Source organism: Mandrillus leucophaeus, unplaced genomic scaffold, assembly GCF_000951045.1.
Source record: "Mandrillus leucophaeus isolate KB7577 unplaced genomic scaffold, Mleu.le_1.0 Scaffold937, whole genome shotgun sequence".
NCBI lineage: Eukaryota > Metazoa > Chordata > Mammalia > Primates > Cercopithecidae > Mandrillus > Mandrillus leucophaeus.
Window position 1 is genome coordinate 712,031 of NW_012110219.1, and position 27,341 is coordinate 739,371.

At 35.6% G+C, this 27,341-nt stretch overlaps 1 protein-coding gene and 1 pseudogene across 2 annotated transcripts; one reads left to right on the forward strand and one right to left on the reverse strand.

Annotated features, from left to right (window-relative positions):
* Nucleotides 1–23,410, reverse strand: part of LOC105532157 — a 55,546-nt pseudogene extending 32,136 nt beyond the window's left edge.
* Nucleotides 23,411–23,459: 49 nt separating this feature from the next.
* On the forward strand, nt 23,460–26,014 carry LOC105532152 (putative SMEK homolog 3). Of its 2 annotated transcripts, XM_011970240.1 has the most exons (3): nt 23,460–25,594; nt 25,641–25,738; nt 25,943–26,014. In XM_011970240.1, exons 1-3 carry the CDS (start codon nt 23,497–23,499, stop codon nt 26,012–26,014), a joined length of 2,268 nt encoding a protein of 755 aa, XP_011825630.1. In that variant the 5' UTR covers nt 23,460–23,496. The 2 variants fall into 2 exon arrangements, with proteins under 2 accessions (XP_011825630.1, XP_011825629.1); XM_011970239.1 differs by having other exon boundaries at nt 25,641–26,014.
* Nucleotides 26,015–27,341: the final 1,327 nt, after the last annotated feature.

Here is a 27,341-nt window from a genome sequence, read left to right on the forward strand (position 1 = left end):
AAAAAAAAAAAAAAAAAAAAAAAAAAAAAAAAAGAGGTAATTTTGGCTTCACCAAACTTTTTAAAAAAGCCTTTGTGTTTTAAAACCATACATCAAGAAACTGCAACAGTAATTTACAATACAGATACAACATTTACAAATCATATGTCAAGTAAATGGCTTGTCTCCAGAACATGAAAATAACTCTTTTGCCTCAGGAAGAGCACAGATAACTCAGTTAAATATTGGCAAAATAATTTAGTAGACATTTTGCTCAAGAAGATATACAAATGGGAAATAAGAATATGAAGGAATTTTCAACACCATTTTTTAGGAGGGGTAATGCAAGGTAAAATGCCATGGAGATACCAGATAATACACACTAGAATGGCAATAAAGCATTAAAAATAGCCAGTATTGTTGATGATATAGAGAAACTGGAACCCTCAAACATTGCTAATGTAAATATGTTACAACTACTTTGGAAAATTGAATGCCTGATTCATAAAATATTAACAAATATTTAGGACAGGATTTCAAGATTGAAAAACTTAAATTTCTATCCAAGTTAAAGACTTCTACCTGAAGTTTTATAGCAGCTTTATTCATAATAACCAAGTCCAGAAAAGGCAAATCACTAGAGTTGGAAAGTAGCATGAAACTACCAGAAAAACATTGAGATAAGTGACTGAAGTCACTCAAAAATAAAAATTACATGAAATGCCTGGAGAAGGAAAATATACTGGTTGGCTAAGGCTGTGAGTGTGAAGAAGTGACTGGAAACAGGTTCAAGTTTCTCTTTGCTGTGATAGTATTGTTAAAAATTAGATTTTTGAGATGATTTAAAACTTTGTACATTTATTAAAATTTTACACTTAAAAACAGTGAATCTCATGCTATATAAATTACATATCAACAAAGTGGCTAAAAATCAATTCCATCTCTCTACATCAAAAATGTAAAATCATGGCCGGGTGCAGTGGCTCACGCCTGTAATCCTAGCATTTTGGGAGGCCAAGGTGGGCGGATCACTTTAGGTCAGGAGTTCAAGACCAGCCTGGCCAACACGGTGAAACCCCGTCTCTACTAATAATACAAAAATTTAGCTGGGTGTAGTGGCACCTACCTGTAATCCCGGCTACTCGGGAGGCTGAGCAGGAGAATCACTTGAACCCGGGAGGCAGAGGTTGCAGTGAGCCGAGATCACACCACTGCACTCCAGCCTGGGTGACAGATTTTTGCTAAAGAATTTCTACCACTAAAAAAAAAAAATTCCTACTCAATTGAATGAAGATAATGGAAGGTTTATCCTACTATCAACACATTCATTTTAATAGAATGAATTATTTTTAAAAACCCTGTAATATTTCCTAATTGGCCACATATCCCATAGTGACTTCAAATATTAAAATATGAGATAATGCTTAATACATGTAGTTCTGATTAGCAATAACAATTAATTTAGGATTTTTTGGTGTCATATAATTATGATTTAACATTGCCTAAAATTATTCGTGTAGAAAGATTAAACTAAATTAAGGATGATCAGAAGATTAATCTTTAAAATGGTTTATTGATTCAATCTATTTTATCAACTTGTTCGTTTGTATTTTTAATCATACTATAGAATAATGAAACATTTTGAAGTATTTCTACTTTATTATTTGGATGCCAGATGATGATAGAACCACTAAAGGTATATGTAATACAGAAGGATACTTAACTTCAACCCTAATTAATTTTTAAATCAACTATCTAAGAATGAAAGGACTTAGCTGAAGGAACCTCTCCCATAGCTTCCTTTTTCAGTGGTTGTGTTTTCTTCACCATCCCTTCTTCATTGCAGCTCACCAGTACCCAAGGGCCATAATATAAATTTTACTGATATATGTGGAACTTTTGTTTACAACAACATGCATGTAAACAATTGAATGCATTCAAATATTAGCAGGAGAGTTTTATTCAGCAAAGCTTTTTTATGTAGTTTTACTTTTCCAGTTCTAATTCCAAGACTGAGAATACCTATGTCTATGTCATCTCGTGAAAATCAAACACACAATATACTATATAATCAAAGCCTTGGTAATTAAGGAAATTATATGTGATCATTTCCATTGCAGGTTCTACACAATAATTTCAATTATTTTCCCATTATGAAAATCCTAAGTGTTCATGACTTAAAACCCTTCAAATATAAACTGCCTTTTTAGTCAAATTAGGTTATATCTCCATTTCAGTTCTCTTTTTAAAGACATAACTCAAACTCCTACTGATGTCCTTATTACAGTTGGATTCTTTTTCAATGGTTTTACATGATACCTTTCTAATCATTTTGCCTTTGTTTATACTTTCTCTCCTGCCGCCTTGTATGAGTTTCCTCTCTTCTTTCTCCTTCAATACATAGTTCACTACAGGTTAAGATTTCTTAGAATTGCTTTTATATATAATGCACACACTGTATGTGTGTCTAATATAAAAATATTTCTTGCACAAAAGGGAATTATCTAAAACATACCCATAATTTGAAAATAATGTTTTATGAAAATAAAGTATAACTTACACAGTATTCTCAGCATATGTAATTAGGTACTCATTGTTTCCAAATAAGACTGATTTGATTCTAATTATTAATATCTATAAAGAATACAGGAGATATTTTATTTAGCAATTTGGAAATATTAGTCATTGACCATCAACTTAGGGATGGGGAATTCCTAATGTCAGGGGTCAAATTTTCTAATCTTTTCAAGTTAATACTATAAAGATTTTACAACTTTTATTTTATTATTATTATTTAATCAGTTTTCTCAGGTTGAAAGATTTTACAACTTTTAAATATAAAAGGATTTGTGAATCACTGGAGAAGGATTTGAATTTAATCTGAAAGCCACTTATGAGAACAAAAATAATTTTTAAATGTTTGAATTTTATTGAATACTATTTCAGGCATTGTCAAGAGATATGTATACACTATACAAATGCCTTCCTATATCTATCAGCATTTTTGCTTTTTTTGCTGTAATTCATAGACAAATAATGTTTAATAATCCTCCAACTCTATTTGAAATCACCAATGCTTGCTGATCTGCAATGCTAAGATACTCAAATCCTTTAATACCATTATCAAGAAACAATCTTTAAAAGAATGCACCTAGATGCCAACAATATGCCTATGCCCTTGAAATAACATCTAGAAATGCCAAACATCAGAAAGGTCTGCTTGAATTTTCCTATACATTCATTTAAAGTCTAACACATTCTCAGTAATTTTTCTTATTCTGAAGTATTCAACAACAGAGCTTCTAAATCCATGAAGGCCACAGATCCTTTCCTTCACAACCCCTATGCATTTTCCTACTTGACTTAGGTCTATCCATTTGAAGCAGAAATACACTGTTTCGTGGAGGTTGTCTAAAGAGATGACATCTCAAAACTTAAAAGTGGTGTATAAGGGGGAAGGAAGTAAGGAAACCTTTATTGTTTGTAGCTAGCCACAACTTTCACTTAAACACCCAAACCATCACTGTGCACAATAACATTCCCTGTCAAGCTTTAAACCTAAGTAAACAAAGCCCAACTGGACAAAAGTAAAGTGGAAAGAAAGCTACTCAAATATTGATAAAGATTAATTTTTCAACTAAATTTCATAATTTGATGTATTATAATTTAACACCAAAGTACCTCTTAAACAGTTTTGTTAAAATTTTTGCTATTTAAGCCATTCAGTTAATCTTTTGTTCCCCATCACGAATTACAGAGCATTTTCCAAAAATGTAAACAACTTTTATTAATTTACTACTTGAAAAATTACCTTTTCATTAAATTGTGAACATTCCAGGCCCATGTACATGTTTTTCTTTGTAAGAGGACATATTATCTTGTCTTATGCATAGAGATGGTTGGGCAGTTTACTCTCTTCTGTTTGAGGTTGAAGTTGAACACTACCACCTTTTATTGATATGATTTTGCATTTGCCATCCATAAATGTTTACTAAATTTGATATGTTAAAGTGTTATAAAATGTTTAGGGTAAAACAAGTAAAGAGGTTCAGGTCAATGCAATGTTGTTTTAAATGCGCTCTACAAAAGCAATTGCTAGCTTATAGATGACAGCTACTTGTGGTTTTATGTTACCACTGAATTAATGAAAACACATATATAATGAAAATGCACAAAAAAAATACACAAGCAAACACAAAACAATACAATTTTGAATTACTCCTTCAGGAATAGGGGACTTGCTTGTAACATAAATGAGAAGCTATTTTAAATATGGGGTAGTAATCTCAAAATAACAGATTATCTTATCTTGACAGATACTGTTTTTGACATAAAGAAAAGAGAAAAGAGTTTAGAATGTTAATGAGGTGAAAATGACATGCGAATTTATCTAATAACTTGCAGTCAAGGGAGGTTATCCTCTACATTTTCGAGTTCTTTCTAACGTTCCAAAAAAAACCAAAATAAGATTATTCTAAAATAACTTTTAGTATTTTTTGTAAAGGAGCCTTCTCAAAGTACCAAATATAACATATTCAAAAGTCAGATTTTCCTTTTTGGTATTGTGGAAGTTGCTGAATATCTCTAGTGACTCGATTCAGATGGATGTCCACATTTTCATTCCCTATACTTTGACAATATTACAATGTCATGATTTAAAGGTGAGTTTTGAAGGAAGAATAAGGATAAGAGGAAATTATGTCAAGAACTTTAAATGAGCTCTGTCTTAAATGAGCTTTAATTAGCTCATTTCCATGGAATCTAATGGAGGTTATATTTTCTGAGCACTTAAGTTTGGAATTAGCATTTGACTCATTGAATTACCTCTAAAATGTAAAAAATATTTGATGTTCTTTTCTCTGTCTTACCAAAATTTTAATATAGGATCACATTTACCACCACAACATAAAAGATTTGTTACATTTCTAAATTCAATTTGCAATATGATTAAAACTTTTAGTCTAGGAGGGGGAAAATTTGGTATCATTTAGAAAGGCATAACTCGATTTAAATTTCCTAAACATTATTAAGCATCTAGTAAATGTGAAGGAATGTGGGAAATAAAATCACTAAGGTGAATAATAGAAACTCATAGAAAATTAAGTTTTCAAAACTAAGTTATTTTAAAGATTTTAGAATGGAAATGCTTACCTTACATTCATCTAAACAAGATCACAAATGACACATCTATAATATGTCCAAATCAACTCTTTGCTAGTTGGTCACCCAACTGAGCAAAAGTAAAATAAATCCATTTCAGGTTATTATGAATTATAAATCAAATCCAGTAATCCTAACACACAGACTTTCCCATTATTTTTCTGAAGACATTCAAATTCAATAGATCCAAAATGAACTTTTTATCCTTTTCCCAAATTCATTCTTTCTCTAGTTTTTCTAACTCAGTGAATGAATAATAATTCACCTTTTGACAAAAACCAATCATTTATGTCACCTTCCTTTACCTGACCTATCCCTTATCCAAAGCATCACTAAGTCATTTGAATAGCTTTACAGTTTTACCCAGCATTGCCCAAACTAACATCACTTTTTTATTACAATAGCCTTTTGGCTGTTATACCAACTTCTACTTATACTTCTTCCTAGCTCATTCTCCACATGTTATAAATGTTTAAATACAAATTTTAAAGTACATATTTAAAAATACACACAGCTGAACATTGCTCAAAATCCATGAAAGGCTTCCCGTTGCGCTTATGATAAAGACGAAAATTCTTTTATTTAATTAATTAATTTATTTATTTATTTTGAGGCAGAATCTTGCTCTGTTGCCCAGGCTGGAGTGCAGTGGTGTGATCTCAGCTCACTGCAACCTCCGTCCCCTAGGTTCAAGCGACCCTCCTGAGTAGCTGGGATTACAGGTGTCTGCCACCACACCTAGCTAATTTTTGTATTTTTAGTAGAGACGGGGTTTTGCCATGTTAGCCAGGCTGGTCTCAAACTCCTGACCTCAGGGGATCCACCTGCCTTGGCCTCCTAAAGTGCTGGGATTACAGGTGTGAGCCACAGAACCCGACCAGTACCAAAATTCTTAAAATGGACTAAAGCCCTGTAAAATGTGGCATGTTTTGTACTTCTTCTCAAGCTATTCTCTAAATTGCTCTCCAAACTTCAACAACACTGACCTTGAAGTTTTGGAAAATCACAAGCACATAGTCTTCCTGAAATGTTCTCTTGTTTGTCTAACCACATTTTGACTTAGTTAATACATATTCATATTTCAGACTTCAGCTCAAATCTAACTAACATCTTCAAGAAAAGCCTTCCTGACACATCCCTTCCCTAACCAGTTTGAGTGGCCTGGTGTATCAGTTAGGGTCCAGTAGGTCAATAGAAGGAATGTAATACAGAAGGCAAGTTATGAAGTTGTTAGATGAGCTGAAAGAATAAATAGAAGATGAAACACTCATGAATTTGCACCTGCAGGAATTTGCCACCATGACTAGACCTAGAATAAAGTCTAGAGAAGTAACAGTGCTACCAGATGTCAGGAATTGAGGCCACCAAAGGGATATTTGAACCAAAAAGGTAGTAGCTGTCCAGTCAAAGCTAAAGCCAAGGAGGAGACAGAGCTACCACCAACAGACCCACCTGACGCAGAGAGAAAATTATCCTGACCTGTCTCTGCCTCAGACTGTCCAATTTTCTGTCCATGCATTCCATTAGCAAGCTCATAAAGTAGCCAGATAGCAAAGGAGCACGCCTGATGTTGTTTGCAGCATCAACCTTTGTCATGTAAACCAGAACAAGGAAGGAGAGAATGGATTTGAGAGCAAACAAGCAAATAACTGGCACACCCACTTATATGCTTCCAAGCATTCTCCAATTTTCTCAGAACTCTTCATGATTAATATCCATTTTCTTACTAAAGTATAAGCTCCTTAGGAGAAGAATCATAAATGTCTTTTTAGTGTTGTACCTCTAATATCTTGCATGGTCCTCTGTAAATGTGTTGAAAAAATATATTTAAAAATCATTTAACCAATCAACTAACTGTTGTTTCAGTCAAAACAGTGGTTTAGCCACTAAAACACAGTTAATGTGGTGGTGTGTTCCAGGAACTCTTAACATACTTGGAGACCATGAACTTTGTTTAGTGTCACATGAAAAGTCATGAACTCTTTCACCAGAAAAATGCACATAAACACAAAATATTTTACATTGATTTTTTTGGCTCATAGGCCATCCAGAGATTTCTTGTACTGCTAATCTAGAAACAATGTGACCCTCTCTAGGTGGGTGTGGAACTGTTTGGGTGTATTTTTGTTTTCACAAGGTCTGAGACCCGCTGCTGTCATTTAGTGAAAGGGGACTGGATAATATAAACTTCTTGCAGAGAAATGTTATCCCACCCAAAATGCTAACCATGAATCCAGAAACCTCAGATTAAAATTATGTTGCAGAGGAAAATTATTTGTCCATCAAATTCAAAATTATGTTTCCTCTTTGGCAACAAAGAAATTCACCATGAATACCACTTCCTTTTAAATTGGCTACTGGAATTATATACAAATTCCATATTTATAAATGTTTAATTTATGTAACAAATTTCACTGAGCTTTGATAAATTTACACATAATGGAAATGTAAACACAGAAAATGCATATAGTAGTGAAGATTTGTTTAGGACTTTATTAGTTACCTATTTCTCCATAGCAAATTACCCCAAATCTAAGTGCCTTAAAACAATACACAATTAATTGCTCAAAGTACCTGTGGATCAGGAATCCTGGTGCAGCTTACATCTATCCGCTGGCTCATGGACCACTAGGCTAAAACAAAGGTGTCAGTGAGAAATGTGACTTCATGTGAAAACCCTACTAGAGGAGGATCTGCCATCATGCTTACTTATTGGACTCAGGATGCAGTTCCTCAGGAGAACTGTTTGACTGAGGGCCTGTTTCTTGTTGGCTGTTGGCCAGAGGCTACCTTCAATTTCTGGCTACATAGACCTCTATATGGCATCTTGATTCATCAGAACAAGCAGGAGAGAAAAGCCAGAGAGTGTCAGAAAGAGAGAGTGAAGCAGAGAAACAGAGAGAGACAGAGAGAGAGAAAGACAAAAGTCATAATCTTTTACAGCTTCACCCTGAAAGTGACATCCCCTCACTTTTGTCATATTCTATTCTTTAATCACTAGGTTAAGCCCATATGCAAATAAAGAGGATTATACAAAGACATAAACACCAGGAGAAAGGATCACTGGGAGTCATCATAGAAGGCTCTTATCACAGTGATGAGACCACAATAGCAAAAGGAAATAACTTATTGAAAAAAATGTAAAAGTTGCCTAATTTTAGTTATCTTTTAGAGCTAAACAATCAATGCTTTTATTCCTAATTTTTTAAAAATTGAATTTCCTCTTCATCAGAAAACAAAAAATGTAAAATATCACATAGGATTTCTTTCCACTTTGGCTCTAGTAATTCCTAAGTTCTCTGTATCTTGGCATTCTTCTCATGGCACATTTAAAAAGAGGGAATTATGTTTAACATTTTATGATAAAATAAACTTGAATGAGTTATTACAGAATAGTTTGTCTATTTTACCCTTGGGAGTGATAATACAATTTTACTTTTGAGAAGACCTTTATAACTCATTAGCTTATGAATTATGTATCTTTCACACAAAGAAAGCAAATGTAATCCAAACTCTTTATGGGTGAGACATTCTTTATTTCTCTTAAATCTAACTAGAGATGCCTTCAGATATTTCATTATCCTTAAAGAATTAAATAGCTCTAGTGAAAGCCAACTTTCTCTTCTTAGCAGGCAAATTAAAAAGCACCTTTTACACATAAAACTACTCTGCAGCTTGTATATGCTTTAAAAACAAGAGGGTTACATTTACATTTTAAAAATGATCTTTAATCATTTGCATCCTACATAATTAGAACTGCTACTGTTCAAAGTAGAGGTGAGTGTTAATACTTTACTTTAGTATGCAATTTCTGCCTTACCTGGAGGTATAGAGTTAACAACATTTTAAGCTCTGCATAAAACTGGGAGAGAAACTGCTTTCTTGGATATCAAGCCTAAAAATATCCATCCCCAAAATAAGAGAATGACATAGCAGAATTGGACACATGAGACTAACGATTCATTGAGAATCATAGTTGGGAGTGAACTCAATTAAATCAATGGGGTCATGGCAACCAGACCACATATCCCTACTTGATGAGCTAGCAATCCATATTCTAGGCATTTCATTCTAAAAAGAACTGAAAGATATAGTATAGAAGGCTTATTTGAAGTTTAAGATGTAGAACAATTTTGAGGCTTGTTAGTTGTCTTTGAATGACTGTCCCCTCTCATTTCGCATTACTTACAAAAAGCCCATAGAGTTTCCTCCTCCTTCCCTATACACTGTATCACCCCCTAAAATACAGTAGATGCAGGATTTGATGGAAAAATGGGTTTGGAGAAGTTCTAGAGTAAGGGTTTAAAAGAGCATTGGGTGAGCAGTAGAGGACTGGGCAAATGCCTGCACAGAAAGAAGTCAAAATAAAGTCTAAGTAAGGCAGCTAAAGAGAAACACAGAAACACTGAATATAAGTCTTTTTTTTTTTTTTTTTTAATCAATTTTGCCTAGAATCATTCTTGTTCAGAACAAGGAAATCAAATTCCAGACCTGTCCAGGTCAGTCACCATGCTATTTTAATTCTACTTAATGAAAGCAGGAAGTGGTGTAGTATACATCTATTCCTTTCAGGAAAAGAAAGGCAGGAGATCTGGGGAAACAAGTCCAGCTTTTGTTCATCATTATTTCTAGGAATTGAAAGGTAATGAGAGAACACAAAATCTATCATCCTTCTTTCAATGAGTTACCTACTTTGAACTTGTCCTAGGAAGTAACACTGTATGCAGTAGAAAAAAGAGGAGTGCAACACTTCTCAATTTGGCCATCCACAACTTATAAAACACAGTTTTTATCTGTTTATATATTGGTAAAGATTTTCCAGAATTAAACAGAGACAAATCTAAAAAGAAAGAAAAACAATGCTGCAAGAGAAAAAGTAGCAGAGAAGGTAAAATTAATGTAACTTGCCAATTTTGCAGTGATTCTTTCTTATTCGGCATTGATAACTCTCTTTTTAGCCTTGAGAGCTACCTTAAGCTTTTCCGGTGAAACAGCTCCATGGCATGAAAATATTCAGTCCATCATTTCTAAAGTCCTTCCAAATGCTCTCAGCAGATCATCATTAGGTCACATTCACATAAATGGAGTGAAAAGATTAAATAACCATTGTACCCTACCACACCTCTATTATTATGATATTCTATATATGTACCTCAATCTCAATTCATCCAAACTAAATTTGTCTTTCCCCCTAAATACGCCCTTCTTTCTAATTGAAAGACATCAGCATGTACCAAGTTGGTAATTTTCTTGTATTGTGTGTCTACTTGCCCTGCTCACCTTCTTTCTAATCAATCAGGAAGTTCTGTTAGTTAAAACCTTTAAATATTTCTTGAATTTATCAACTTCTCCTTATCGTCACTGCTAACATTGCAGCTCAGATCACAACCATTTCTCACTAAGATTTCTATAACTTTTTTATTAAGACCACAGCTTGTTTTCCTTCTCCATTCACTACAGAGTGCCCATAGGATACTGCCATATTCATTTTCTCAAGTAGTCTCGGTTACATAATTTTTATGATCTAATACCTGTTTTTCTTTCCTCTCTAGTTGCAATCCCTTCTACTCTTGTCCCTTTTATACCCGCCGCCCCATCCCATACACATCTGTAATACTAATTATTGTACTTCAAGTCACAACTTAATCATTATCTTCTCTGAGAAGACTTCCCTGATACGTTTAGGTTGTCCCATGTGCCCCTATAATGCGCTTAATTGTCTCCCTTCCAGGCATAAGATTTGAGAGGGACAGAGGGTGGGCATTCATCTTTGCGTTCACCACTGAGTCACCAGCAAATTTACTGCCTCATAGGAAGCAGTCAACAAATACTCACTGGATCTTTGAAATAACTTCATTTAACTTTCATAAATATCAGTTCCAGTTTTAAATGTCTAATCATCAACAATGTGTTGGTTTGCATATAAACACTACTGCAATTAATTTCATTAGTTGGGCATGAAATCCATTTTCTGATATTTTCAGCACTTGTATTGCAAAATTTAGATGCAAAAATATTTTAAATTTTATTTTCCAAGTATAGTATCAAAAAAGGAGTCTTATTATTATTCCAGCCACAGCACAAAGGAAACTGAGGTAAAAGAGGAGTTAGATGACCTGTTCAAGTGACACACTAATAATCCAAAACAAATCCAGGACTAAACCTCTGAGTATTACAAGCCCAATCTGATTGATTAGCTGCTCATCTGTGCTCTTCAACCTTCATGGGGGAAGAATGTACTTTGCAAAATTGTTAGACCCTTGAAAATGAATGTGACATTTGTTTATAAGAGACATGTAAATATCTTCAAATATAAATTGGCTCTAGTCTGGAAACAACTAGCAAAATCGTAAACTTTTGAAAAGTGAATTAGTAACTAAAAAAATTATATGTGATTTGGGAAACTTAACTTTGGTGATCAAAATGTCCTTGCAGGAAATTTCCCAACTCAAAGTAGAGTACTTACCTCTAAGGGAAGTGAGTGACATAATCCTAGTGTCCTCAGCAATTTAAAGTCATTTTGTTTTAGTAGTAACTCATGAAAAAATCGACTCTGGCCCCAAGCTGTAAGTGAAATCAAGTGACTTGACCTATTTTCAAAATAAAACCAATTAAAATCAGAGACTCTGAAAAGTGGCAAGATCACCTGGAGTGCCATGGTTTCTTGAGGAGGACTCCTATTACATAGCACTCACTGTCTTGCTCTAAAAGGAACCTTAGAGCAGCCCCTCTTCCAAAGCCTCCAAGGCCCAGAGCGATTCATAGAGTCCTTTTTTTGAGGTTCTCCTTTACTGCCTTCACTTCATATAGTGCCTGGGCCAGACAAGTAGGTAGGAGTCATTGGTGTCTTTTGTGTCACTCCCTCAGAACTCTAAACAGTGCATAAACACATCCCAGACTTGATAAATGTGCATTTAATATCTAACCATTGAACCAATAAGAACAAAAAGCCTGTAATTTCTTGGACCCATTTTCCTTTAAAAGGAGTATAATACATTAAAGAACATTTTTGTTGCTATTCAGGTGTAAGATTTTAACATGAACCAACATGTTTAAATAGTAACTTCACCAGCAACCATTGTGTTTTATACCTATTACCTCTTCTAATCCCATAACAACCAAATGAAGTAGGTAACAGTTCCACTTTAAAGATGTAGAAATTGAGGCAAAGACATAGTAAGAATATTGTTCATGTCACATTACTAGTGCCTGATACAGTCTGAGTTTCAACTCAAGGTATCTATTTTTGTGTTTGGGCTCCTAACCATCAAGCCTGCATCCTCTCACAGACACAGATAAGGACAGAAATGTGGATCTGGATATGTATGCATATGTGGGTGGGATAAAAATATGGATGCAAATGTAGATATAGATGAATATAGCTATATGCCACTATAGCTATATTTATCTTTTGAATATAAAATAAATAGTAAATATATATCATTGCACTTTTTTCAATGTGCTTTTTAATTTTCATTTCCTTGTAAGCTTTCTTCTTTTGGTCCCTTGTTTCACTAACTAGGTTTCTTCCTTTCTTTCTTTGAACTATTTTCTGCCTGGGGATAATTGCTTCTTGTACAATGAGCAACTGACACTTCCCTGAAATAACTGAAAATACCCGAGGGACACATTTATAGTCAGAGGACTTAGGTGTTAAAATACCCTCGGGACTCCAATCGAGCCTGAACATTAGAGCCCTTAGGGAATGGATATGCCTTATCATGTTTCTTTGCTTCCTTTTGCTACTTATTCTAAATAAATGGCAAAGATTCCCATAAGTATACGCCCAGAGCAACCTCAAGAATATTGCAAAAAACGCATATTCTTCCTCTCTTATTTCCATTGTTGAATTAAAGTGAAAAGCAGGCTAATATTGCTGAAGGCAACAGAAGTACACATGGCATTGAGATTGGATAATTAGATATGTATAATTTTAGAATAATGGGGATTTCTGTAAAGATATTTAGAATTACTGTATATTAGAATGATATTTCTCTTTTAGATGTGCAACTATAGTTACTTGTTGTGAAGATAAAAAAATGCAACCCCAAAAAGGTAGATTAATAGTCAGTTACCAAAGAAATTATAAATGCCATGGTAAGGTCAGATATGCTTGGCCTGGAAAGACGAGCACTTAACTTCAGATGAAAGAAAGCAATTTAGTAGATACGTGAGCTCTCATTTTCTGACCCTGCCATTGAAAAGAGAATAGGAAGAAAGTAAAACAGGAAGGTTTATTTAAGAGAAAAGGCAAAAAAAAAAAAAAAAAAGAATCTCACTGATGTAAGTTGAAAGATATTAGAAAATGCTGTCAGTGGAAGTTGTTACATCTTCATACCGGAGGTCTTTAAAATTAAAGCAAAAAGAATAACTGTTCAGGATAATAAAACCAGTTTAGGCAATCCAGTTATAGCTGTGGACGGCATTTGCTTATATGTGTGAGAGCAAGAACAAAGTTATCAATTAGATAATATCAAATGAAAAATTTTAGAAATGGTTTTTCACATACAAAATTTTTAGAAATGGTTCTTCCTATGCATTAGAAGTGATATCGTGTAAGTAAATAGACTGACATGCTCCATAACATAATTATCACAAAGAATAACCCTATTAATAAATACAGGAAACAAATTACTATGAAAACTATGTCTACAAAGACTTCTTATGAGTTCAGAGTGGGAAAAAATATAGAAAGAAAAAAATACGTTTGGAAAGAAAAAGTGTTGCAAAAAACGAAAGGGTCAAGATAGTACTGAAGGTAAATTAAAGTAGCACACAGCTGTGAAACTAATGCTTCAAATAAAGCTTATCACAGTCAGAGGCATGAGAAAAAAAAGGAGAATAAAATTTAAAGTCAGTTCACCTCTATTTAAAGCAAACATAATAACTAAAATGCCCATTAATGATAGACTGGATAAAGAAAATGCAGTATATATACATCATGGAATACTATACAGTCATAAAAAGGAACTAGATCATGTCATTTTCAGGGACATAGATGAAGCTAGAAGCCATCATCCTCAACAAACTAACGCAGAAACAGAAAACCAAACACCGCATGTTCTCACTCATAAATGGGAGCTGAACAATGAGAAAACATGGACACAGGGAGGGGAACATCACACACTGGGGCCTGTCAGCGGGGGAAAGAGGAGTGAGAACGTCAGGACAAATAGCTAATGCATATGGGGTTTAATACCTAGGTGACAGGTTGATAGGTGCAGCAAACCACCATGGCACACATTTACCTATGTAACAAACCTGCAAGTTCTGCACATGTATCCCGGAACTTCAAGTAAAATTTTTTAAAAAAGAATAGTTATACTTTGAGGGTAAATATTTTAAGGAAGAGAGATCATGAAGTAGAAGCACTTTATATTTAATTGTCCTCTATGTGTACTATTAAGAAGAAAAAGATGAGTATGGGGGATAGGAAGAGATACATGGAGACACATATTGCCTGTCCAAATGCTTAAGATTCTAACTTGATGATTTTATAACGTAGACATATAATGTGGCTTCAGTACCTATTTAAAGAGAAGGGAAAGAGAATGATGATATGTCTTGTAGCAAGGAGCTTACATACACAGGTTCTTGAGTCTGACTGCCAGGGTTCAAATCTAAGCTCAGAATATTTACTCGCTGTGGAAATTCAGATAAGTTTGTTAACCTCCTTATCCTCATCCAGAAATAAGTTTAAGAAAGAACCTGAAAAAAAACAGGTTAATGAAATTAGATACCAAACTGATAGATTTTAATAATATGAGGAGGAATCGAATTCTTTTTATCATGAAATATTTCCACTATAACAGAAAGAGTGATTTTTACACATTCTTTGATGCATTCATTCATAATAGTCACTGAACGCCTATTGTCTTCTAGATAATGCAATACAGAAAAAAGTAAGATGGGCCAAGACCTATCTTTGGCTTTTTTGGGCTGGGGGAGTGGGATGAGAGCAGAATAAGACAATAAAAGTAACTAAATGATGTGATAATTCTAGATTGAGAAAGTTCTGTTGAGAAACTGAAATAGGGTAATGCTAGAGTATGAAGAGAAGGGTTTGCTGCCTCAGATTTTGTGGGCAAATACTTTTTTGAGGGACTGATTTTTTAAATGCAATGTGAACGATGAGGAAGGAGATATGAAAATATAAGGGCGTGGAGTTCTGGTCAGCATCCCTTAGAAGAGAAAAAGATATGCAAGAAGGACAGTGAGCTGGAACAAGGTGCGGGGAGAAAGGTAGGAGATGGGGTGAGACAGTGGGGCCTGGTAGAATGCTAAATAATGTAGATTTATAGAAAGGAGTATGCAAGCTCTGGGTGCTGTGAGAACGGACTGCAGGAAAACAAAAGGGAATTGCTAAAACACAAATTCACTTCTTAATTATTTTTCTGGAGAGGGCCTGATGATAAATGTCAAGTATTGTATTACTGTAAATATGAAGAAATCCTGATTAAGAGAAATCTTGAGCCACAAAAATTCAAATAAGCTGGTTTTACTATATCAGACATGAAAAGAAGACCATACGATTTGTCTTTTGAGAACTAGTTTTTGCATTTTAAAAACTTAGTAGATGATAAGAACTGAAAATTATTACTAGTAGTCATTCTCAACCAACTGTGATTTTGCCTCCTTCACCCAGGGCATATTTGGCCCTGACTGAAGATATTTTTGATTGCCACAAGCAGGGAATGTGGTGTTAATGACATCGAATGGGTAAACCACAACTACCCTGCTCTACCTACTCTCAGTAATCAACCAACCAATCAAACAACAAGCCCACAAATACAGGCATTTTTAAGGCATAAAATCCTCATCAAAATTCACTTTATAAGGTCACATTTTATGATAAATATAGTGCTTAAGAGCCATCTAAAACATAGGGAACCAATGCAATTATTGTACTTAAAAGGTCATGCAATATATATGAGTACTAAGAATTTTTATCTTGGTTTTACATGATACTGTATGTATCACCTATATGGCCCTGAAAGAGCCAATCTATCAAGAGGAATCCTGAGTGGCTAACTAGTCCTAAATCTAAAATAGAGCCAAGTGGCCATTTGCTCACTATAGACCCCACACATACTCTGAATTCCCAGAAAACCCACGTCTGTTTAACTTTGGGACTTTCATAGCTGACTGTTTATGTTCACATGACCTGAACCTACCAATAGTATATGGCCTGCATCAATGGATCAAACTCAGCAAGTATTGACCAATTAGAGTTCAGCAGGGATCAATTAATCAGAATTAAGCAAGTTGGAATCCTTCATTTGCATAAAGGTCCTGAATAGGAACCTGGGTGCAAACTTTCTCTATGAAAGCCAAATCCTCCCTTTATTTTCTACAATGCAATTTCATTTTACATTGAAGGCTGTATCTCCCTGGTTTGCAAGTTGTTCTTTGGATAAACTCTCCTTCCTCTAAATTCTCTTCTAGAGAACATTTGTTCTCACCTACATATTTGATAAACCCCTTATATTAGAAGTTTTAAAAATTATAATTTTAATTAACTGTAAACAAATGTCTGATTTTTTTCTGAATGATTTTAATGTGTAATTCAAAAATACATTCTTACACTATGTCAGCCCTCCTGCTTAAAAAAGTGATAGCAGATTAGGCCGGGCACGGTGGCTCACGCCTGTAATCCCAACACTTTGGGAGGCCAAGGCGGGCGGATTACCTAAGGTGAGGAGTTCGAGACCAGCCTGGCCAACATGGAGAAACCCAGTCTCTACTAAAAATAAAAAATTAGCCAGGCAGGGAGGCACATGCCTATAATCCCAACTACTTGGGAGACTGAGGCAGGAGAATCACTTGAACTTGGGAGGCAGAGGTTGCAGTAAGCTGAGCCATTGCACTCCAGCCTGGGCAACAAGAGTGAAAACTCCGTCTCCGAAAAAAAAAAAAAGGGAAAGTGATAGCAGACCAGCAAGCGGTAACAAAACACAAGAGGTTATTTTTCAGGAAGAATGAACAAGATCTTCACACAAGTAGTAACATGTCCAATATCAAGACTAGCCAAAGTGTTTAGATTTCCCCTATTTATCATGAAATTTGTTTCTGTTTCTGACTCAATTCAATTTTCTCATCATATATCAAATATATTCAAGGCACCCCTTTAAATGTTAATTGAATTAAGGCAAAAATGTTAAGATGAAATAGACTGCTCCTTATAAAATGAAAATATATATTGTATGACATAAATAGACCTTATACTATACTGAAGAAATGAAGATGATTCTATCTCTAGGCAAAAATTGAGTATTTTTAACTCCAAATTATGCTCATTACTAGTACTTATACAACATAGCTATTGGGTAATTAGTAAGCAGAGAGCTAATGTTATTCTTGATGATCAAGACAGGAAGAGGAAGTAGCATAGTCTATTCAAATAGAGAAGAAAAGATCTATGAATTACAGAATTTAAAACAAAACTGGAAATGAGTCTGGAAGTAACTATTTGAACAGAAGAAAAAAGAGAGAACATGGCACTGAAAGTCAGCGCCTAAAATTTACATGAGGTTAAAAGAATATGTTACCCTTTTTCTTTCCTCTCCTTAGTTCATGAGGTGTGAGCAGATTTTGGAGCTTCCAAGGAAGCCATGCGTACAACTAGCACTGAGAATGTACTAGTGCTAACAGAAACTGCCTATGGATCCAAGAAAATACTTGCATGATTCTTACCTCTGAGACACTGGGAAGACAAAAGTCAGTACTGCTGCAGTGCACACATAACAGGATGATGTTTTCACCTGAGAATGAAAGAAGATTTTAAGGGTCCACACATTCTAATACTCTCTATATAGAGTAATCATACATCTCTCTTTGCCCAGGGAAGTTCTTGGTTGTACTTGTCCAAGCTTATGAAAAAATACAACATTGTTCCCAATTCTTCATTCTTCCCTCTACCCACACCCTTTCTTATATAAGTTTGCTATGATCTCCCTGTCTAGGTGGAGTATACTTTTCCATCTCTTGATTCTGGTCTTGTCCATGAACTTGATTTGGTCAAACAGAAGTTTGAAATGGGTTGAACATTTTAATACTAGAAAATAACGGTTCTTTCAACACTTGAGAGTGGATGGAAATGCTGCAGTTTCTACCTGAGATTTCTCTCAGGGTTGGGGAAGGAATATTTGACAGAACATAGAGGAAAACATCCAGCTTATTCAATACACTAGCTTTCATGCAACTGAAAGTCTAAAAATGTAAAGTATTGTTTCCTTGGTTACCATCAACAGAAAGAAAATTATCGAAAAAGATGAAATTTAGGTATCAGAAGAAACGATATATGTATTTTGTAAATTAAAAATACCTCCTGATAAGACTATCTAGCTATTCCATAAGAGGACTGAACATAAAGTTCAAATTCACTGTTTCATCCCCAGTGCCTGGTATAGGGCCTGACCATAGGGGTTTCTCAATGACTGTTCGTGGAATAAATAAATGGATTATTGGAAATCATTCTATAAAGAATGTTTATTTATTCATGCATTTATACTGCAAATAATTACTGAGAAACTACGTGTACCATGCCTATGGTAAATGCTAGGGACAGAGCAGTGTGCAAAATAAGGAAATCACAGCCTTCATGCAGTTGATAGTCTGGTTTCAGAAAACAGAATAAATGAAATTCAAAATGATCACATGATGCTAAGTACTATGGAGAAAATACACATCGAAGAAAAGTGATGGGTGAGTTGGAATGGGAAGCCCCTGCAATTTTAAAGAGGTGGTTAGGGAAGGTGTCACTAGAAAAACAAGAACATTTGAATAATTTTTTAAGAAAATGAGGGTGTTAGTTACATAGACATTGAGAAATAGAGTGTTCCAGGTGGAAAGAAGGACAGATACAAAGGTCCTGAGGCAAGTGTGCCCAATGTACTTCACACACAGCAAGGTAGATAGTGTTGCTGGGGCAGAATAAAGAAGAAAGAGACTACTAGGTGAAGAGCTCAAGTAGATCAAAGGGGCCAGATCCTATTGGGATGGATAGACTCTACTTAGAATGTTGGCTTTTGTTCTAAGGTAAAAACATTAATTTTTAGCAAAGAAGTGGAAGAATGTGACTTATGTTTTAAAAGAATCACTTCTGGCTATTGTGTTGAAAATACACTAGTGTAGGGAAAAGGTGGAAGCTAAGAGAAGAGACTACTAAAAATTTGCAAACTAGAGATGATGGTGGCTTTGTCACTGGTAGTAATAATCATAACAAATGTGATGAGAAGTGGCAGCATTCTGAACACTTTTTGAAAGTCAGACAGACAGTATATATTAGAAGACTGAATGTGAGGAGTAAGAAAAAAGGAAAAGTCAAGAATGACTCCATATTTTTCACCTGAGCCACAGAAAAGATGGAGTTGACACTGCTTGCCTTGCGTTTCAGATATTCCAATAAGATATGCCATAAAAGGCAACATTCCACAGAATAAGTTAGCTAGAAAACTTGCAGCAAACATGTAGGTGTGTTTTACACTAATTATTTTGAAGTTGAAAATTTTAGATGAGATGCATTTGAATAACCATATTTTAATGCCATTCCATAAAACCAAAAATCACTTTGTTTTTCCCACTATGAAATGCTCTGTCCTCTTATAGATAGAATATTTAGACATCAAAATGTTTCATATATAGTCATGCGTCCCTTAATGACAGGGATATGTTCTTAGAAATGCATCTTTAGGCAATTTTGTCACTGTGTGAGTGCCATAGAGTATACTTACACAAACCCAAATGGTATAGCCTACTACACACCTAGGCTATATGGTATAGCTTTTTCTCCTAGGCTACACATCTGCACACCGTGTCACTGTACTGAATACTATAGGCAGTTACAACATAATGGTAAAATTTATGTATCTAAACATATCTAAGCATAGATAAGGTAATGCATTGGGCTGCAATGTTATGACAGCTAGGTGACAGGAATTTTTAAGTTTCACTATAATCTTATGGGACCAACGTCATATATGCGGTCCATTGTTGACCTAAATGTCTTTATGTGGCAAGTGACTGCATAAACATTTTGTGTGAGTTTACTGTACCCAAAATTCAGAAATGTGTGACTCATTCCTTTTTTGTTTTCTAAAGAACTCTGGAAATATAAAAATTAAACCCATTGCTTCTCAGCCTTTTGGCTAAGATCAAGTGTAAAAATTAAACCCCAGTGGTCTTCAGATATGGATGAATTACAAGATCCTCGGGTAAATGTATTTATTTTTAGAACAGAGTCATGAAGAACTAAATCTTACTACCCTATGGTCATAGGGAGGAAATGTGAGAGGGGCAAGCATGCAAAACAAAAGAGGGATTCTTAATCTTAAAACTCAGTCTACACATTTTTATTTTGAACAGGCCTCAAATATTTTTCTTCACATAATAAAATGAAGAAACACCAAATAACAGTCATAGTTGGAATAAAAACTACATTGTTGTAAACATCTGCTATAAAAATTTATATACTGTCTGAGAGAGAACACTGCATATTGGGAAGGGCAAAGTGCAGAATTAGAACTATAAAAGGACTGGTTTCAAGTTCTGGCATCATCACTTACGACAGGGGTTTGAACCAAATGTTTGACTCAGTTTTGGAGTTTCAAGTTTTTTCCTCTCTAATAAGGTAGTAATAATATTTTTCTTAGGTCAATTTTTATGAGGACTAAATGAAAAATAAATAATGTATATTTAAAGGATTTACACAGCTCCTAGAATATTTTATTCTTATTACTTTGCTCCCTGTAAAACAACTATAAAAATAAAAAAAAAGTTAACTGATGAAGAAAACAGGACATTGCTCTACTTATCAAACCAAATAAAGATAGGAACTGAAAGAAACTACTGCAGAAATAGCACTAAGAAATGTGAATATAAGACTTTCAGATCGTAGAGACTTTAGTTAACCTGATTAAGATAAAGGAACCTTAGTTGGCCTAAGGGAAACTCCCAGTGATGAAATTGTGAGGACACAGAGATTTGTGCTGAACGTCTCTCAGAGAATGGAACTTGAAGGCATATTCAAGGGATTGACAGTATTACAGTTGATTCTGACAGAGACTTCAATATAAACACAGCAGAGAAAAAAAAATTAGACCATTAGCATGCATGTCGTATTATTGTTGTGTATTTGCACACTCTGTCGTGTTGAAAGAAGATTATTTAGTACATATATCATTCTCATATGTCATTTATTAATTTTACGTTTAAATATTATTTATAATTTGTAAATGCTTCTAAACCAGCAGTCTCCTGGCATTCATTTAAATTTTCCTATGAAGTAATTGTCATTTTGCATTCAATTACCCAAGAGCCTCAGCTGTACTGTCATAAGTAATATTCTTGAATTATAATCTACTATAGGCCATATTACAAAAGAGGTGTGTGGAAATTTTTCTTTTCTACTTGAGAATTGTCACACATCTCCAGTGCTATGTAAAATGAAGTGATTGCTACAAATAGGACTTTTCAAGTCCAAATGTGCTTGATGTGCCCCAATTCTTAGCTTTCCCTTGCAATAACAGGGTTAATGTTTTGGAAAAATATGTTTTAAAAGAAAACTGCAAAACTTGCTGCTACATCAAAAATCAACTTGGCTACTATTAAAATTATATTTAACAGAGTTGCCATATCCAAGCTTCTATTTTTCAGTTGGCTATATACACAGATGTGGATCTAAAGGAGGAAGTGCGTGACTTCCATCTTGTCTTGATAATTTTATGTTGATTACAAATTATATAGATGGAAGAAATGTGAAATAAAGTGTAATGAAGGCCAAGAAAAGAAGGGGATAGCATAGTTCAATGACTGAGAAAACCAATTTTGGAAGCAGAAAGACATGTTGAACACAGAGTTCCTCAACTTATTAGTGTGTGACCTTTGGCAATTTATTTAACTTCTCTAAGTTTATTTCCTGATCCTAAAAAGATTACTAATACTCCTATACCATTGGATCATTACATAAACTAAGTAAGAAAGTAGCTCTAACGTTCTTGTCAGTGTCTTGAACATAATAAGCATTCAAGTATTATTAGTTGCTGTGGTTATTATTATCATTATTAAGAAAAGAAATAAAATAATTGATCTGTGATGGCCAATACTCACTGTTGGCTAATTTCAACTCACAGTTTTCCTCTGGCCCAGTCCTTACCTACGGATGAGGAGTGTCCTTATGGAGTGGGAAAAGTTGGGGAAATGTTTTCCCCATTGTGCTAGAAGATAGAGCTTTAGGATGAGCTAAACAGACCAGAGGAGTTAACCAACTCCTTCTTAAAACAATCCTCCCCAAAGGATATATAAGTGAATAATACAGATTCATGCCAAGCCTTATTGGGAAGACTGAATATCATTTCTCTGATTTTTGCTAAAGGTCTATAGGTCACTTGCTCCTGCTTCTTTTTTGGACCAGCCTTTTCTTGACACAGAATGTGAAATGTGAACTTTGTCAGGACACAGGTGATTAAAGTTTCTTTTATCAAAATTCCTAAGGCTCCATTCCCAAATACCTGATGAGCGAAAATGTTTTAGAGAAACAAAACCCTTTATAGAAAAATCATATTCTAATTTCTAAGCTTCCATTTGTAAACTTGGTGGCAGCTCCTTTAAACAAGTATAATAATGATTACATAGGCACATTCTTTTGGGGAAGAATTCTGGGGAAATCACAAGATTCCTGCCAGAATGACGCTTTTCTTGACAATAGAGAAGAGTCCAAGAGATTCGCTTTTTTTTCTTTTTCTTTTTTTTTTTTTTTTAGACTAAATCTTACTCTTGTCGCCCAGGCTGGAGTGTAATGGTGTGATCTCGGCTCATTGCATCCTCTGCCTCCCGGGTTCAAACCATTCTTCTGCCTCAGCCTCTCGAGTGGCTGGGATTACGGGCACCCGCCACCACGCCCAGCTAATTTTTGTATTTTGGGTAGAGACAGGGTATTACCATTTTATCCAGGCTGGTCTCGAACTCCTGACCGCATGGGATCCGCCCGTCTCGGCCTCCCAAAGTGCTGTGCTGGGATTACAGGCGTGAGCGAACCGCGCCCGGCCTGAGACTCGCTTTTTAAGAGACGGTAGGGGATGGGGGATTGGGGGGCAATGGAGAGAAGATTCAGGGTGCTTGAGGTGGGGGAAAGTGGAAAGTGAGAGGTAACAGGGCCTCCAGAGGGAACAGGAAGGAACCCTGCCACCCTCCGACCTTTCCGAAGCCTTGGCTCCGCCCCTCTAGCCGCTACTGATTCGCAGTCTTCTATCAGGGGTGCCATCTCGGCCACCATCGTTGTCAAAACAACAGCCGCTTCTATGCTGTACCGGAAGCAGTGCCTGGGAGACCAGACCTCACGGGGCGAGGCCAGAGGACGCCATGGCAGACCTGAAGTACAGTGTAAAAGTCTATGTCCTGAACGAAGACCAGGAATGGAACAATCTAGGCACCGGTCAGGTCTCATCCACCTACGACGAGCAGTTCCAGGGCATGTCTCTGCTTGTTCGGTCAGATTCAGATGGGTCAGTCATCCTGCGGTCACAGATACCTCCAGACAGGCCCTATCGGAAACATGAAGAGACACTGATTGTTTGGTATGAAGCTGAGAACCATGGTTTGGTGCTGAATTTCCAGGACCCAGCCGGCTGCCAGGATATTTGGAAAGAAATTTGTCAAGTTCAAGGTAAGGATCCGTCTGTCCAAATCACACAGAACATTTCAGATGAATCAGAAGAAGACTTTGATGAAATGTCAGTAATTGGTAATACGGTTGTGCTGCCTGACTGTGAACTCAATACGCTTGATCAAATTGCTAACATAGTTAACTCAGTTCTCGCCTCACCTATCCGTAGGGAAAGACTGGCTCTGATCTTGAAAAATGAGGCTTATATTCAAAAACTACTGCAACTGTTCCACACTTGTGAAAACCTAGAGAACACTGAAGGTTTATACCGTTTGCATGAAATTATTAAGGGAATTTTATCCCTCAACAAGTCATGTCTGTTTGAGATAATGTTTTCTGACGAGTGTATCATGGATGTGGTGGGATGCCTTGAGTATGATCCTGCTTTGGATCAGCCAAAAAGGCATAGGGACTTCTTGACCAATGATGCAAAGTTCAAGGAAGTTATACCAATAACTAACTCTGAACTTAGGCAAAAAATACATCAGACATACAGAGTACAGTACATTCATGATATTCTTTTGCCTGTGCCTTCCATATTTGAAGACAATTGTCTTTCTACACTTACAACGTTTATTTTATCCAACAAGGCTGAGATAGTAAGCATGCTGCAGAAAGATCACAAATTTTTGTATGAAGTTTTTGCACAGTTAAAGGATGAGACTACACATGATGATAGACGGTGTGAATTGCTAATTTTTTTCAAGGAATTATGTTCATTTTCTCAGGCATTACAGCCTCAAAGCAAAGATGCACTATTAGAAACATTGACACAGTTGGGAATTCTTCCTGTTCTTAAAATCATAATGATCAGGGATGATTTGCAAGTGAGGTCAGCTGCTGCAGTTATATGTGCTTATCTAGTGGAGTACAGTCCATCCAGGATCCGAGAATTTATAATTTCAGAATCCCAGGTGTGCAAAGATAGTGACCTTTTCATTAATGTGATAATTAAACAAATGATCTGTGATACTGATCCTGAGTTAGGAGGTGCCGTTCATTTGATTGTAGTTCTCCATACTCTACTTGATCCACGCAACATGCTGACAACACCTGAGAAAAGTGAAAGAAGTGAATTTCTACATTTCTTCTACAAACATTGCATGCATAAATTTACAGCACCACTTTTGGCCGCCACCTCAGAACACAACTGTGAGGAGGATGATATAGTTGGATATGACAAAAACAAAAATTGCCCCAATAATAATCAAACAGCACAACTGCTTGCTTTGATTTTAGAGCTACTTACATTTTGTATACAACATCATACATACTACATAAGAAACTATATCTTGAACAAAGACTTGCTAAGAAAGGCCTTGATATTGACGAATTCAAAGCATACTCACCTGATTTTGTGTGCTCTTCGCTTTATGAGAAGGATGATCAGCCTTAATGATGAAATTTATAATAATTACATCATCAAGGGAAATCATTTTGAGCCAGTTGTAAATGCTCTTCTAGATAATGGAACTCGGTACAATATGTTGAATTCAGCTATTCTTGAGCTATTTGAATACATAAGAGTGGAAAATATCAAGCCTCTTGTTTCACATATAGTTGAAAAGTTTTATAACACACTTGAATCAATTGAATATGTTCAGACATTCAAAGGATTGAAGATTAAATATGAAAAAGAGAGAGACAGACAAAGTCAAATACAGAAGAATTTACATTCTGTACTGCAAAATAGAGTAGTTTGCACAGGTACCATAGAAGAAATGGAGCTGAAAGAAGAAATATGTTTTATGGAAGATGCAGAAGAAGCAGTTATGCCACCACTGGAAGATGATGATGAATTTATGGAGACTAAAAGAACCCAAGAAGGAGAAGCAGTTATATGAATTTATGGAGACTAAAAGAACCCAAGAAGGAGAAGCAGTTATTCCACCACTGGAAGATGATGATGAATTTATGGAGACTAAAAGAACCCAAGAAGGAGAAGCAGTTATGCTACCACTGGAAGATGACGATGAATTTATGGAGACTAAAAGAACCCAAGAACATGAAGACAAAGTAGACTCTCCCAAAAGAACATCTTCTGATGATTTCAAATTCTCTTCATCTTATTCTGCTTGTGCTGCTATTGGAACAGGTAGCCCAAGTGGTAGCAGTGTGGTTCGTTTAGTGGATCATCCAGATGATGAAGAAGAAAAACAAGAAGATAAAGAAGATGAAACATCCCCCAAGAAGAAACCTCGTCTTAGCTCCTAAAATCTGTATGGAGCATCCTCAACATGTGGCTCAACAAAAATTCTATAAACATCAATGAGCTAAAAAGACTGATTCCACAAGCTTTTTCATGTGAACTTATAATAATAAATCACAGATATGCTGAGTTAAGAGGGTTTAATTCTGTAAAAGCAAAATTTCTCATAATCTTAAAAAAAAAGTAATCAGAACCTGGGTGATAAGCTTTTTAGCAAGAAAGTCTTAATTTGTAGCATGATTTGGGGGAGGAAACCATCTTTGGGGAGGAAAGACTTAGTTTGGAATGGGGAAGAACCAGGTTGATAATAATAATGTAGTTTTGTTCTAGAGGTATATATTAGAAACAATAACAGTTCAGTTGAAAAGCCTACAACATTACTTGTATAATGCTTCTAGTCATGGTATTCTTTCCTTCAGTCACCTTGTTAACACAAAAGTTTAGTTTATATAAAAGACAAAGTTAACTATAAAAAAAGTTAGTCTCTTCAGACATTTCTGTAAAGATATAACAGAATTTCAGCATATAAGTAATTGGAAGGAAGTAGCTTTCAGAGTGTACTTTCATTCATTAAAAAAGCAAGCTGGATTTACAATGTGCAGTTATTTGTTTTTATTAAAACAATAGAAATGTATTCTCTCACTGTTCTGGAGGCTGCAAGTCCAAAATCAAGGTGTCAGCAAGGCTATGACCCCTCTGAGACACTGGATAGCATCCTTCCTTACCTTTTCCTAGCTTCCTTCCATGGGTGGCCATGGATTCTTGGAGTTCATTGGCTTGTAGCTGTATTAGTCCAAACTTTGCCTCTGTGATCACATGGCATTCTTCTTGTGTCTATGCGGTTGTTTATATAACTTTTTTTTTTTTTTTTTTGAGTTGGAGTCTCACTCTGTCATCGAGGCTAGAGTGCAGTGGTGCAATCTCAGCTCACTGCAACCTCTACCTTCCAGATTCAAGTGATCCTCCTGCCTCAGACTCCCACATAGCTGGAACCACAGGCATGCACCACCATGCCAAGCTAATTTTTGTATTTTTTTTGTGGAGACGGGGTTTCGCCATGTTGGCCAGGCTGGTTTCAAACTCCTGACCTCAAGTGATCCGCCTGCCTCAGCCTCCCAAAGTGCTGGGAATTCAGGCATGAACCACCGTGCCCAGCCTAATATAACTATTTTAGATAAGAGATGGCAAGCATCAGTCCAGTAGTATTTGCAAAATTTTCTCTAGGATCTTGGGAGTGAGTAGAACAGAGTGCTTTCTACTTCCTAGAATGTGACTGATAACTTTGAAGTCATTTCCTGATTCCTTAATGCAGTTTGTCCTTCCCAAAGCAGC